This window comes from Capricornis sumatraensis, chromosome 22 (genome assembly GCF_032405125.1).
Source record: "Capricornis sumatraensis isolate serow.1 chromosome 22, serow.2, whole genome shotgun sequence".
Taxonomy (NCBI): Eukaryota; Metazoa; Chordata; class Mammalia; order Artiodactyla; family Bovidae; genus Capricornis; species Capricornis sumatraensis.
Window position 1 is genome coordinate 48,380,923 of NC_091090.1, and position 14,904 is coordinate 48,395,826.

Here is a 14,904-nt window from a genome sequence, read left to right on the forward strand (position 1 = left end):
ATATATTTACCATAATATATTTTCCATAAATATTACCCTTGACTGTGTGAATGAATGATAGGTTCCATTAATGAGACAACTCTATTACTGAGACTATGGATTCTATTAACAAGATTTCCAGCTCCTGTGATGCCACCCTTAAGTGATGAAAAGCATCTTGGCCTCTGCCAGAGTTTACCCACTCTTTTTAACTTCTCTTTTCAGGCCCAGGAAGCTGTGAGCTCCCTAATGTCGTACACCCGCATGAGAACACCGTGTGTTCTTTAAGTAGAGCAATGAAAACGAAGAACCTGATCAGCCAACTAAAACACTGGGATCATCCTTTTCAAGACCCAGAGCTCCAGCATTCTTTGGCGTAAGAGACAGAGAGGAACCTGGGAAAATGTGGGCAAGGGTGAGTACTATTGAAAAAACCACGCATTATGTGTGGTCCAACTCAGACGAATGCATTTGAAACAGTAATAGAAATGGTATTCCATTTCCCACCCAGGATTGCAACGAACACTTGAAATTGAAAGGTTGATGTTAGGCCCCCAGATTTTGCTCTGTTAGGTGAATCTTTTTACATGGATGTGCTGATACCCACAGAAAACCCTCTTCCATTCAGAAATCTCAGGGGAAGAATCTTTTGGGACAGAGGCAGAATATTCCACCTCGTGTACTAGTGCCCTAGCAAGTCTGGAGGTCGCACTTCTGAACTGATCAGAAGCTGATCACCTGGGTCATTGGCCACCAGCCTTTTTGGCACCAGGCGCCGGTCTCATGGAAAACAATTTTTCCAAGGACCAGAGGTGAGGGATGGGGATGGCGTCAGGATGATTCAAGGACATTATTTATTTATTGTGCACTTTATTTTCCATTATCATTAAATCAGCTCCACCTCAGATCATCAGGCATTAGATCCTGAAGGTCGGGGACTCCTGACCTAGGTTACCAATTAGCCAGTCCTCTGGTGTCTCCTCTCTCTGTCTGCCAATTATCTCTAAACCAATCCTTTCCCGTTCAGCCGTTCCATAAGAAAACATGTTGGCCTAGGGTGGAGGTTAGGGTTAAAAGAATCCATCCTCCTATTGAACCAAGGCTTGCTAAGGTTTTATGGAAATTAAGTAAAAGAAGCCATGTGTAATTTCGCCTATTAATTGACTTCTAGTGGAGGCAGGCAGCGTGCTCTTGCGTGGTACCCTTGGAGACAGACCTGGATTTAAGCCTCACTCCACTAACTTGAGACTTTTGAATCTGTTTTCAAGTTTATAAAATAGTGATAGAAGGACTGTCTTGAGGATGAAATGAGAAAGCGTACATAAAGTAACTTGTGCTCAATGGAAAAAAAGTTAATTCCTTTATGGGTTGGGATCAGTAATCTGTCGTCTCTATCAAATAAGAACTAACCATCAACACAAATAAGAAAACTCCGTAAACGGCTGTCAGTTAAGCAAAATGACAAATACATTCTTAAAATATTTTAAGTAACGAAAGGATTTCTTTTATTCAACCAGCTAGGTTGTCATACCACTGTACTGTTTGAAAGTTAAAGGCCTATTAAAAATCTTCCCTAGTTCTAGGGTTCTATGACAAAAATCTGTGACAGAATTGGACACTTGGAGGCCTCCACCCAAGTATGAATTCAAACTGGAGCAAATTACGTTTGTGATTCCTCAAGGCATTCAGTGTGAATTAATTTCCTAATGAAGAGTGAAATAAAAAGCACCTCTTCTCATTTTTTTCTACCTGCTCAGCCAGTTTTCCTAAAGTGAGACAAAAGCAGAGGAAGGGAAGAAGAAAGAAAGAGAGGGAAAAAGAAAGAAAGGGAGAAAGAAGAGGAGGGAACAAGAGGAGATCGCCTTCTCCAAAGCAAGGCGTATTTCATTTCATTTCAGTCTCTGCAGTGAATATTAGCTCTGGGGTATTTCAAATACAGATTGCTTCTCAACTTTTGGTACCTTCAACTTGAAAACCAGACACTCCTACCACCCGGAATCCTCAATTTGCTTATCTACATTCAGAGTCCAAGGGATCTTTGAGATCATTAATTTCACAACTTTGGAGTGATTTCTTTTTTCTCATCATTGAAATTTATTTAAAATATTCCATACACACACACACACTTACATGACAGTAGACTATGGAGGATGCAAATATTTGGCAGTTCTCAGCATCACCTATTAAAAAGGAGCATTCACTCCCGGCTGTCAGGGCTTCCTAAGGATATATTCCTGCTGCTCTTCGGGGAGAAGGGGAGTAGGTGTGCCAGCTGCACAAATGGCCGTGAAGTCAGACTGCCCGATCTGAATCCCAATCCCACCACTGACGAGTAGCAGCACTTTGAACAAGTTATTTAACCTCTCTTTGACTCAGTTTATTCATCTATAAAATGGGGGTGAGAATAGTATCTACCTCAAGGGGTTCTCTTGACGATTATGTATGTAAGTTGCTTAGAATTGCATTTGGCAAGCCCACCAATCAGACCTGGCGAGGGGGAAGGGACCGCTTCCCAGGTGGTGCTAGTGGTAAAGAACCCACCTGCCAATAAGGGAAACGCAAGAGACACAGGTTCGATCCCTGAGTTGGGAGATCCCCGGGAGTAGGAAATGGCAACCCACGCCAGTCCTCCTTCCTGGAGAATCCCCGTGCATAGAGGAGCCTGGCGGGCTAGAGACCACAGGGTGGCAAAGAGCTGGACACGACTGAGCTACTGAGCACACCCGAAAACCAGTGCGACCTGGAGTCCTATAGCACAGGTGAAATAAAGTCTATGCAGCTAAACTGAACCACTAAGGGGGAAGATGGGAGAAGCAGAGTGTGAGGAGAGTCCAGAGAGATGATGAGCCTTTGGGAGTCAGGCTTACGCTGACGTGGCTGATCTCCTGGGACCCCTCAGGCTGTGGTTTTCTGGCTCCAAGAGTGACAGTGAAGACCCCAGGAAAAAAGCTTTTTGGGCATGTGGCCCAAAAAGGTTGTTTGGGGAGACCTGTGCTAAATCCATAAACACTCTTAAAAGGAAGCACTTACCAAAGAGCTCAGCAAAAACCGGCAGGCCCTGAAGCAAATATCAGTGCAAATATCAGCGTGAGGAGAAAGTGGAGGGACTTCCCTGGTGGTCCGGTGGCTAAGACCTGTGCTGCCAGTGCAGGGGGCCCGGGTTCTATCCCCGGTCAGGGAACAAGATCCTGCCTGCCGCAACTAAGACCCGGCGTTTTCAAATAAATCAATATATGTTTATTAAAACAAACAAAAAAAAAGAAAGTGGAGAACGCAGCTCCCACCTGGAGGGTCAGCTGAGGGCTGCAGAGAGGCCAGCGAGCAGCCTTCTTCTGCATCCAGCTGGAGTCAGTGTGTGTGGGGGCAGCTGGTCAAGCCCCCAGACCTACTTCGCACTCTTCCCCAGTCTCTTGATGTCAGCCATGGTCGGGTATTTACAGCACAGAAATCGGCAGAAACTGCTTCATGTTGTTTTGCGTTTAGAAAGCCGGGAGTTAAACATTCCCCAACACACTGCTGGGGGAGAGTCAAAGGCTGGCTTGAAAAAAACTGAAGGAAAAAACTCTTTAAACTGCAAAGCTTTTTCTCTGGCGTCGCTGACTCTTCCCCTTTGTATGAAGGCAGGAAGCTGGCAGTTGGACATGGTCTGTTAGCGTTTCTCTAAAGAAGAAAGCCAGGCTGAATCTTTGCTTCACAGAGGCCAGCGCTGACTGACAGAACTTGAAAATGGTGTCCTTTTTTCCCATTAAATATAAGTTCACTCCTGGTCCAAACTAGTTGTCAGATGGTGGATTTATAGGCTTGTGATAAATATCCTAAAAAGGAAAATACATTGAAGTGGGGGTCGTTCACATACTCTTTTCTCACCTCTTTAAAAATATGATTATTTTGATATATTTTAGAGAATATGAAAGCTGTCTACTGGGAATTATTACCTTACCTCCTCCCATCTAAAAAGACTGTTTAAGTTGTTCAGATTTCTGAGTTGTTCCTTGAGAGTAAAGATGAAAGAAGACGGACAGAAATGTAGTACCTCGAAATCTGCCTTTATTGGCCCACAGGGGCTGTCATTATGGAGTCCTCCAGCCCGGGTGACTTCACAGAAACGTATGTTCTCGCGGTTCTGGAGGCAGGAAGCCCAAGTTCAAGCTGGCAGCGGTCTGGTTTCTCCTGAGGCCTCTCTCCTTGGCTTGGAGGCGGCCATCTTTTCTCCGTGTCCTACGTGGTCTCCCCTCTGCGTGCCTGTGCGCTCGTCTCTTCTTACAAGGACACCGGTCCTGTTGGAGCAGCATCTGCTCTGATGACCTCACCTTCATCACCTCCTCAGAGGCCTTATCTCCAGGCCAGGTCACATTCTGAGACGTGGGGGGCTGGGACCTCAGCATATGAATTTGGAAAGGCATGCGAGCCCAGAACACTGACTAAACACACGCTACACGAATCCACAGGGAAGATTTGGTTTAGCAGCCTCACAGGTCGAGTTCCCAGGGGAGCAAACTCTGGAAAGACGGAGAATGGCGTGCAGGGGGTGATGGGGAGCCATCATGTACGAGCAGTGAAGGAAGCAGGATTAGGCGGAGAGAGGGCTGGGCCGCAGCGCAGTCACAGTAAAGGCCCCAGCTAAGCGCACAGACCCTCTGGGGTGGCCCTTCCGAGGGTCCGAAACTGAAGCCAATGGGTGGGCCAGCCGCAGGGAGTGGACTGCCCCAGGGAGGAGGCATGACCTCCCTGAGACCAGCCTGAGACGCTGTCTTCGGTTAAGGACGGTCTCGGGGGCACTCAGCCAGCAGCTGCCAGTGGCTGAGTCTCCGGGCACTGACAGGATGATTGCTTGGTCTCAAGTGGCCCCCGGTCAATGCTCTGCAGGGTCCACAGCAACACACGTGAATGGACGTCCCCTAAACGGATGGAAGGATTCACCGTCATCTTCTTGAGAAATTTCTCATCACGGCTCTCAGTAGGTTAAAAGGTGACTAATTCTGAACCCTGAAACATGGAACCCAATTCAGCACACATAGAGAAAGCCCAGCAGGATGGTGACGGAGTGGCTTAGTGGGGGAAGGATGCTTTCTGGAGCCAAAAAGATAGGATTCAAATCTCAACCCCACTCTTTACTAACATTTCTTACCCCCTCTCCACCTCCGATTCCTCCTCTGCAAAGTGAGGAGAATAATGCCAACTTACGTTAGACTGTTGAAAGATTTAAATAAGAAATATGGACTTAGAGCAGCTAGCACTATGTTTCATGCAAAGAAGCCCTCCAAAAAGAATTAGCTGCCTTCCCTTTCTTTCAGCAAATGGAAAATAGACAATTCATCTCCTAACTCGAAGGAGGACATTTCTCAGATTCTGGGGTGATCTAAAGATGTCTGGGGACATTTCCTTCCACTGTCCTTCACTATCACCAGCTCTGTCAATGTGAAAATACACCTCCCATCACAAAGACCTCACACCCTTGCATAAATACCAAGTTTATTCCAAAACTAAGACATGCATAAATTATGTTGGTGTACAACCAAACCAACTCTCCATTTCAATAATGTAGTTTTAATTGGGGTATAAATCACTACTAGGGGGCAATTTAGTGCAGACAGAGATCATATCGGGGGATGCAAATCCCCTGAGCTTATCTGCAAAATGGGAAGCATATTCCAGGATGAAGTGTCCTGCATGGGTAAGAGTTGCTGCGCCTGCAAAGAAACACATCTGGACAGAGGTTGAATTCTCTCATCTAAATCAAGTCAGGTTGAGCTCCCCTGGGTGGGAACGCTGAGGGCTGATTATGTTCGACTGTGGATCACAAAGCCCTGAAGAACCAACACTGTCAAAGAGACATCTGACCTAGGTCCGGTTTGACATGGGGCCACGTGCTTTCCCAGTCAATTCTTCTGGCTTTCTTTTCCCATGGAGAGGCCTCATTTATTCTAAAGTATGAAGCTTTGGGGGTTTCTTGAAAATGGTACTTTCACTCAGTAAAATTAAGTTGGGATTAGAACACTTTCTTGAGGGAATCTGATCTGGAAAAGGATTAAACTAAAAACATGGAAAGAGCAGCTCTTTCCCTTGAAATGGTCAGTAGCCACCTAGACCTGATCACTTTCCATGGGACCAAAAAAAAAAAAAAAGAAAATTCTAGAAGCAGCACAACAAAAACATCACAGCCACTGAGAAGTCAGAGGTGACTCTGCACTCACCATCTCCCCACAAACATCAGGAGTGCGGGAGTCAGCGAGCTTTTTGTCCTCACTGACTCATTGGAAAAGACTCTGATGCTGGGAGGGATTGGGGGCAGGAGGAGAAGGGGACGACAGAAGATGAGATGGCTGGATGGCATCACCAACTCAATGGACATGAGTTTGGGAGAACTCCGGGAGTTGGTAATGGACAGGGAGGCCTGGCGTGCTGCAATTCATGGGGTCGCAAAGAGTCAGACACGACTGAGCGACTGAACTGAACTGAAGTATTACCCACAGACCCCCTGACTTTTTACTATCTCTTTGAGAGACTCATCTTTGAGAAAGACATCCAAGTAAATAGCAGCCTGACATCCAGCTTCCTTCCTCTGTTCAAATCTCTTTCTATCTCTGATCTGTACTTGCCATTTATTCAGTTCAGTTCAGTTACTCAGTCATGTCCGACTCTCTGCGAACCCGTGGACTGCAGTATGCCAGGCTTCCTTGTCCATCACCAACTCCCAAAGCCTGCTGAAATTCATATCCATTGAGTTGGTGATGCCATCCAACCATCTCATCCTCTGTTGCCCGCTTCTCCTCCTGCCTCCCAGCATCAGGGTCTTTTACAATGAGTCAATTCTTCACATTAGGTGGCCAAAGTATTTGAGGTTCATCTTCAGCATCAGTCCTTCCAGTGAATATTCAGGACTGATTTCCTTTAGGATTGACTGGTTGGATCTCCTTTCAGTCTAAGGAACTCTCAAGAGTCTTCTCCAACACCACAGTTCAAAAGCATCAATTCTTCGGCGCTCAGCCTTCTTTATGGTCCGACTCTCACATCCATACATGACTGCTGTTTATTAGATGCCGCATTTTAGAGCTGGAAGAACATGCTAGTCAGCGTAGTCCTGGTGTGAGCTGCAATAACAAGTAAATCCTGTATAATCTTGGGGGGCTAGCGCAGTACAGTTCGGTCCTCACTCCTGTGAGAGTCCATGGCTCTCTTGGGCAGCTGTCCTCAGGAATCTGGGCTTTCCATCATGTGGCCCCACCATCTCAGGGTCCGCCCCTTCCAGCAGTATGGCTAAGAAGGGGTGGGGCACCTTCTAGGGAGCAGACCAGAAACATGGAGTAAGTCACTTCCACCAGCAGGCTACTGGCTGAGAACTAAGAAGCGCGAAGATGATAACAGTGTTTGCCTCAGAGAGTCCTCAAATGCCTCTTGCTTTCCATCCCTTCAAGTTTTTTGTTACTTGTTTTTTTTTTTTTTTTTTTTCGGTTGAGGCAACAGAGACCCCAAAAGCCTGAGTTACACACAGCTCATCACACAGCTAATCAGCAGCAGTTCAGTCTGGCCAAGAGGCTCCTGCCCATTCCTGTTGCTTTCAATTAGTGTATAAAAGGCTCATAAAAATCTCAAGATACAGTTGGAGTATTGTTTCTAGAACTTTCTATCCAGGACTCCAGGGCGAGAAGGACTATGACCACCCCTGCTCTGAACCCACAATTCCGGCACAGTTCTCAGCCTGGGAGCTGGACAGATGAGTGTTTCAGGGAGCAAGTGCCAGTAGCAAACCCTAATTACAGGAAATGCCTCTTGGCTCCCAAGGGATATGAAATTACTTTGCGGAAAGTCAAGAAAAATAGAAACAGAATACCCTGTAATGCTTTATTCAGAGGCCAGAGTCACCTATTGGGGCTTGTGTTTTGTGCTCGATTCTACCAAGAGAGCTTAAAAGGTGGAGACAGAGTTTATGGAGAGAGAAAGTCTGGATGGTGTCATCCCCATTCCCAACCGTCACACTGTCCTTCGAAAAAGATGCCCGGACGTCCTCCTCACAGTTGAAATCAAATGTGAGAAAAAAAACAAACAAACAGAGGTTTCCCAAAAATACCTGATACAGAATGAGGAAGTGGGCCAGGGAAGGCTGGTCTCCTTGTCAGGCTCTGAAAGTTGCCTGGAGAAACCTTGGCCACATCTCTGACTGTCTCCATCAATGTCTACTGAACATTCAGTTATGTATCTGTTTTTTTAAACTCTGACTTGATCATCATGAAGGTTCTATATCTGGATTTTTTTGCCTGGATTTTAACTTTCTCATCTGGAGATATGACACTGAGTAAAGGCTGCACATTAGTTCTCTTAGGTTCAAGAATCTCTGTCAAACTAGTTAATATTCTGAGGTCTCCCCTCTGCCACAATAATAATGAGACTGGGAAAAGAAATGAAAATAATAACTTCCACTTGGCTGGAAATTAAGGTGCTGATCTAATCCAAACATTATCACATAAAATCAAGTAACAGTAATAATAGAATTAGATATATAGCAGTGCCAAATTATATTTTTAGCCAAAGGACAATCACATTTTCATGTTTACAGATCAGATATTAAAAATAGTATAGAATTTAACTACATGTGCCTTTATTCTGCAGTCTTTCTACCTCATTCTCTTCTTTCCATGCCCACTGCACCCCTTCTTTCTTCTTTTCTTTTTTCAGCTGCACCGCACAGGCATAGGAGATCTTAGTTCCCTGATCAGGGATCGAACCCTTGCCCCCTGCAGTGGGAACAGGGAGCTCAGAGTCTTAACCACCAGGAAAATCCCTCCCCTTCTTCAAAAAAATTTTTTTCTTGTAAGTTGGGGAAACAGAGTGACAGCTTATTAAGACAGCAAGATGAATGGATTCATTGAACTCAGGTTAATCTATGGCAAAGCTTGAGCTCAAAACAAGGTCAGTATGGGAAGTAGGAGAGATAGAGGCTGGCTGGTTAAGAGTCTTTACAGAACTTGGAAATAAGGTTGCTTTCAGAGTGGAACTAGTAAAATGCATAGATCAAATGCATACTAAATGGCAAAAGCAGGATGGATATAAATAGCCCACTGTGGAAGTAAGGCAAATAGAAGTATATGGGAGCATCTCAGACCTCAGCCCCACAGATCTAGGGGTACAATAACAAGGAGAGTATATATTTGATTTTAAGTTCATGGGTAGAAAACGGAGTGGTTTGGATGAAGGCTGTGTAAACAGGAGCTGGGTGGCTAAGGGAGCAGTTAAGAGAGTCAGAGGGTCACAGAAGCCCTCTGGATGGCAGAGCCCGACAACGTGAAACCGTCTAGGGAAGACAAGTCTTGGGAGTGTTGGACATGGCGGTATGGCTCTCTTACTGAGAGCATCCCTACTGTGGGCCAAAGTGCCTCAAACCACTGTCAGTAACTATGACTCTTTGGACACCACTCGACCTTGTCATGATGTGGCTCCTCGTGCAGCCAGCCTCCTGGCAGAGCTGTCTCACACCTTTCTGGTCTACTAGCCGGTCGCATTTACTTTAAACTGCTCTAACTCTATCTGATGCTGTGAGCCCGTTCCACCTTGAGCATGCCAACAAAGTCAGTTTTATGAAGCTAACAGACGTTAGACCATGCTATATACTTTGAGGTAAACATCACTTTATGGGGTGCACCTGTGCAGGAAGTAATATTACTCAGCAACAGCTCAGGCTCGTCCCATACTCTTCTCGAACTGCAGCTGACCAGCCTTACTCAATTTTGACTGAATTATATATATAAAGTCAAGATCAAGATATTTTAATAATATGACTGCCTTTCATGATCTGACAAAACAATTGCCATATTATAAGCCAGAAGTAGTACATAGAATGAAGGGACGTAAAGAACCGAGACCATTTTAACAGGCTGTGGGCTGATTTTCAATTACATCTGGGACCCTACCATAGACAGCTTCATCAAAGATACCACGGTCATTGACAACTAATGTTTTCCAGGTTTTCTTCACACCTTATTCAATTATAGTAATTGCTAGGTGATAAATACAGTGACAGCTCATTATAAAATTCAGCTTCCAGAAGCTGAAAGGGTAAGTGGCACCTCTCACCTACCAGGTGATGGGTTAGCATCTTAGCCCTGTCCCTTCTCCCTTCTGCTATACAGGTAGGTCCTTCTCCACTCTCCTTCTTACAACTTTGTCTGAAATCTTGTACACTGAAGGCTTCAGTGTTCACACAATCCTTTTTAAGTGAAAATAAGCTCAGAAAGCTCTACCACAGAACCTCAGGAGTTTACAGGACAGTACATAAAGGACAGTCAACTCTGAATATTCATTGGAAGGACTAATGCTGAAGTTGAAGCTCCAAGACTTTGGCGACCTGATGCAAAGAGCCAACTCACTGGAAAAGACCCTGATGCTGGGAAAGATTGAGGGCAGGAGGAGAAGGGGACAACAGAGGATGAGGTGGTTGGATGGCCTCACCAATTCAATGGACATGAGTTTGAACAAACTCCGGGAGATAGTGAAGGACAGGGAAGACTGGTGTGCTTCAATCCGTGGGGTCACAAAGAGACACGACTGAGTGACTGAACATCAATAAAGGGCAGAGACAGAGGAGATAAAGAATATAGCCTGAAAACTCGAGGGTATTGTTTCTAGTCTCTAGGTGTTCTTATTAATATGTGTACATGTTTGTGTCTATCTGCCTGTCTTCTTGTGTGTCTAGGGAGAGGGTTTGTATACTCTGTGACTTCATGACAGGTTGTCACACACATATAAACCTATGTCTACAGATTTAACTACTTGGTTTTTTTTTAAGTAGCTTTATTGAAGTATACTTGTAATACAATAAACTGCACATATTTAAACTGTAAATTTTGGTAGTGTTGACATACATGTATACCTGTAAAACCATTACTACGACCAAGATAATGAACATATTCATCACCTGCTCCCTAATTTTCTCTTTTTCCTTTATAATCCCACCTTCTGCCCCTTTCTACGCCTGTCCCAGGAAACCATTGATCTCCTTTCTGCCACTGTGTTTTCAATTCCTAGAAATTAATATATTAATAAATGAAGCCTATAGTACATACCTTCTTTCTGACTCCTTCTACTGAGGAAAATTAAAAGTATTTGCATGGATAGACATTCTCTTTTCTTTTGGGTAAGTAAATACCTAGGAATGAATGAATAGGTCATATGGTAGGTCTAATGCCTAGCTTTCTAAGAAACTGACAAACTGGGTTCCAAAGCAGTTGTACCATTTTACATTTCCATCAACGGTATATGAGAGTTCCATTTCCTCCATATGCTTGCTGACACTTGGTATGGTCAGGTTTTTCTTTTAATTTTCAGTTCAGTTCAGTTCAGTTGCTCAGTCGTGTCTGACTCTTTGCAACCCCATGGCCTGTAGCACACCAGGCCTTCCTGTCCATCACCAACTCCTGGAGTTTATCCAAACTCATGTCCATTGAGGCAGTGATGCCATCCAACCATCTCATACTCTGTCGTCCCCTTTTCCTCCTGCCCCCAATCCCTCCCAGCATCAGGGTCTTCTTAAATGAGTGAACTCTTCACATCAGGTGGCCAAAGTATTGCAGTTTCAGCTTCAACATCAGTCCTTCCAATGAACACCCAGGACTGATCTCCTTTAGGATGGACTGGTTGGATCTCCTTGCAGTCCAAGGGACTCTCAAAAGTCTTCTCCAACACTACAGTTAAAAATAATCAATTCTTTGGTGCTCAGCTTTCTTTATAGTCCAACTCTCACATCCATACATGACTACTGGAAAAACTATAGCCTTGACAGTTTTTCAAAAATCAACAGACCTTTGTTGGCAAAGTAATGTCTCTGCTTTTTAATATGCTGTCTAAGTTGGTCATAACTTTCCTTCCAAGGACTAAGTGTCTTTTAATTTCATGGCTGCAATCACCATCTGCAGTGATTTTGGAGCCCCCCAAAATAAAGTCAGCAACTGTTTCCACTGTTTCCCATCTATTTGCCATGAAGTGATGGGACCAGATGCCATGATCTTAGTTTTCTGAATTTTGAGCTTTGAGCCAACTTTTTCACTCTTCTCTTGCACTTTCATCAAGAGGCTCTTTAGTTTTTCTTCACTCTCTGCCATAAGGGTGGTGTCATCTGCATATCTGAGGTTAGTGATATTTCTCCCGGTAAGCTTGATTCCAGCTTGCAATTCATCCAACCCAGCATTTCTCATGATGTACTCTGCTTTTAATTTTAGCCATTCAGATAGTTGTAGTGGTATCTTACCATGGTTTTGCTTAGCATTTCCCTCATAACTAATAATGCTGAATGTCTGTTCTTGCATTTAGTTGTCATCAATACGTCCTCTTTAATAAAATGTCCATTCATAGAGTTTGTCAATTCTTAAGGTTTTCTTATTATTGAGTTTTGAGAGTTTCTTATCAATTCTGGATTTGATTATTTTCTGGAGTGAACATTTTCTTCCAGGCTATGACTTGTCTTTTCATTCTGTTGACATTGTCTTTGGAAGAACAGGCATTTTAAATTTTGATGAAACCATATTTATTAGTTTGTTCTCTTATGGATTGTGCTTTTTGTGTGATGTCTAAGGAATCTTTACCTAGCCCAAGGCTACAAACAGTTTATCTTACATTACCTTCCAGAAGTTTATGTTTTTGGTTTTACATTTTTCTTTGATCCATTTGAGTTAATATTTATATGATAGAAGTTATGGATTGAAGTTCATTATTTTATATGGCTAACCAATTGTACCAGTACCACTTGTTGGAAAGACTGTGTTTCCCCACTCAATTTTTTTGCACTTTTATCAAAAATCAGTTGTCTGTATATGACTTTGTTCCATTAATCTATTTGTCTACCTTTAAGCCAAAACCCACTGTCTTGATTAGTGTAGCTTATAAATTTTGAAGTCAAGTAGCATTAGTTCTTCAACTTTGTTCTTTTATCATTTTTTTTTTCATTTTTAAACTATGGTTTGTTTTATTTTGTTTTTGCTGTTCTGGGTCCTTTGTACTTCTGTATGAGGTTTATAATCAGTTTTTCAATTTCTAAAGAAAAAAACACTGCTCTTTTGAATTTATAAATCAATTTAGGGAGAACTGACATCTTACCACTATTGAATGTTTTGATCCATGAACACATTATATGTCTCCTCTTCTTTAGGTCTTCTTTAATTTTCTCAGCAATGTTTTATAGTTGTCCGTGTTTAGAGAACTGTATTGTGATTTGTCAATCACAAACCGTAAGGGAGTTAGTCTTGACCAATGTCTTCAAGACTGATATCCTAAAGGCACTCACTAGAGGCTTAAGCCCCTGTATCCTTTTACAGCAATTCAAGACAGGAACTATAAAGAGGAGGTGATAGTATCTATTTCCTAGAGTTGTGATCATTAAATGAGAGAGCGCATCTATGCCGTTTAGTATATAGCACAGCCTGTAGGTCAAACTGCCTGTGTTCAAATCCCAGTTTGACCACTTACTGCTGAGCAGTCCTCTAGAATTCAGTTTTATAATTAGCAAAATGCAGAAAATACTAGCACCTTCCTTATAAGTGTTCTCACGAGGGTCAAGTGAACTTGTTAAATACTTAAAACTATGCAATCTCGTCATGTAATAAGCCACAAATAAATGTTAACAATGGCTGTTGATTTTATCATAAATAAACAGCATCAGGAACATAGTAAGCACTCAATAAAAGGTAGATTTCATTATTAGCTGATCCGGCTTAAACTAGGCTACTTGGTTAACACCTTCAGGTATGTTTCTCATATGATTTGAATGTCTCAGACTGAACTGAATTTTCTGGAAGGCGGTTTGGTCTTTAAAGACCCGACCTTAATCCTGAACACAGACTCCCTATCCTGCAATTTGGATGTTGCATTTCATTTTCTCTCATTGCTCTTAAAATCCTTAGAAAGCTGCTTCCTTCATTAAAACGCATCTACTTGCTATAGGGTAAACAACAGTCCAGGCTATATGCCAGATTGGTTTTGTGGTGTGATATGATATCCAAGTCCAGGAAGACTCTTGGCACCCCTTGGCACCCAGCAAACACACACACACACACACCATCTCCCTCCTGGCTTGTTGACGCAAACTGCCCAATTGGAAACCCATTTCTGTGCTAGGTGACTTTGCTCCCTATAAAATCACGAATTACCTTTGAAGGAAAATAATCATTAACTTACGTAGGTAGGTGACAGTATAAAGTAATAGAAAGAGCCCTGGACCAAAAAAGTACAGGTTTGGGTCCGAATCCTAGCTGCCTTTTTTCCCTCTCTGTAACCTGAGATCCCATGCAAGCTCCCTGCTATACAACAAAGGAATACTGGGTCTAAGTCATTCATTCACTCAGCGAATCGTATACGGCCAGGTATTGTTAAAGTGCAGGAACACAGCAGCAAACAAAACAAAATCCCTGGTCCCACAGAGATTATATTCAATTCAGAGAGACAGATAATAAGCAAATAAACACATACGCAATCGATTATCAAGGAGTAGGGCTTTATAAGGATAAAAAATAAAGCAGCGTGAAGAGACAGAGAATGAAAAGAAATGCTAGTTTGGTAGAGGATTAAAGGAAGTTCTTTCTGAGACGGCTGGCAGTTCAGTGGAGACCTGAAGAAAGTGAAAAGTGTCTGTTATAGAGAATACACTGGTGGTTACAAATGGCAGAGGGGAGTGGGGAGAGGCGAGGTAGGAGCAGGGGGCTCAGAGGCACAAACTTCTAAAAAATAGATAAATATAAGTAAGCTAAAGGATAATATAAATAAGCTAAAAGGATATCTTATACAGCAGGGAAGACAGCCCATATTTTGTATATGAGTATAATCTATAAAAATTGTTGAATCACTATGTTGTATACCTGAAACCAATATAATATTGTAAATCAATTCTACTTCAATTAAAAAAAAAAATAGTGATGTGACATGAGGCTTGTTGGTAGAACATTC

At 43.0% G+C, this 14,904-nt stretch overlaps 1 protein-coding gene across 1 annotated transcript in view; it reads left to right on the plus strand.

Annotated features, from left to right (window-relative positions):
* Positions 1-345: 345 nt before the first annotated feature.
* NEDD9 (neural precursor cell expressed, developmentally down-regulated 9) overlaps positions 346-14,904 on the plus strand; it is a 122,078-nt gene continuing 107,519 nt past the window's right edge. Inside the window, exon 1 of the mRNA XM_068994123.1 lies at positions 346-394. Within this exon, the coding sequence (XP_068850224.1) occupies positions 383-394 (12 nt within the window). The 5' untranslated portion in view covers positions 346-382. The remainder of the gene's footprint in view (positions 395-14,904) is intronic.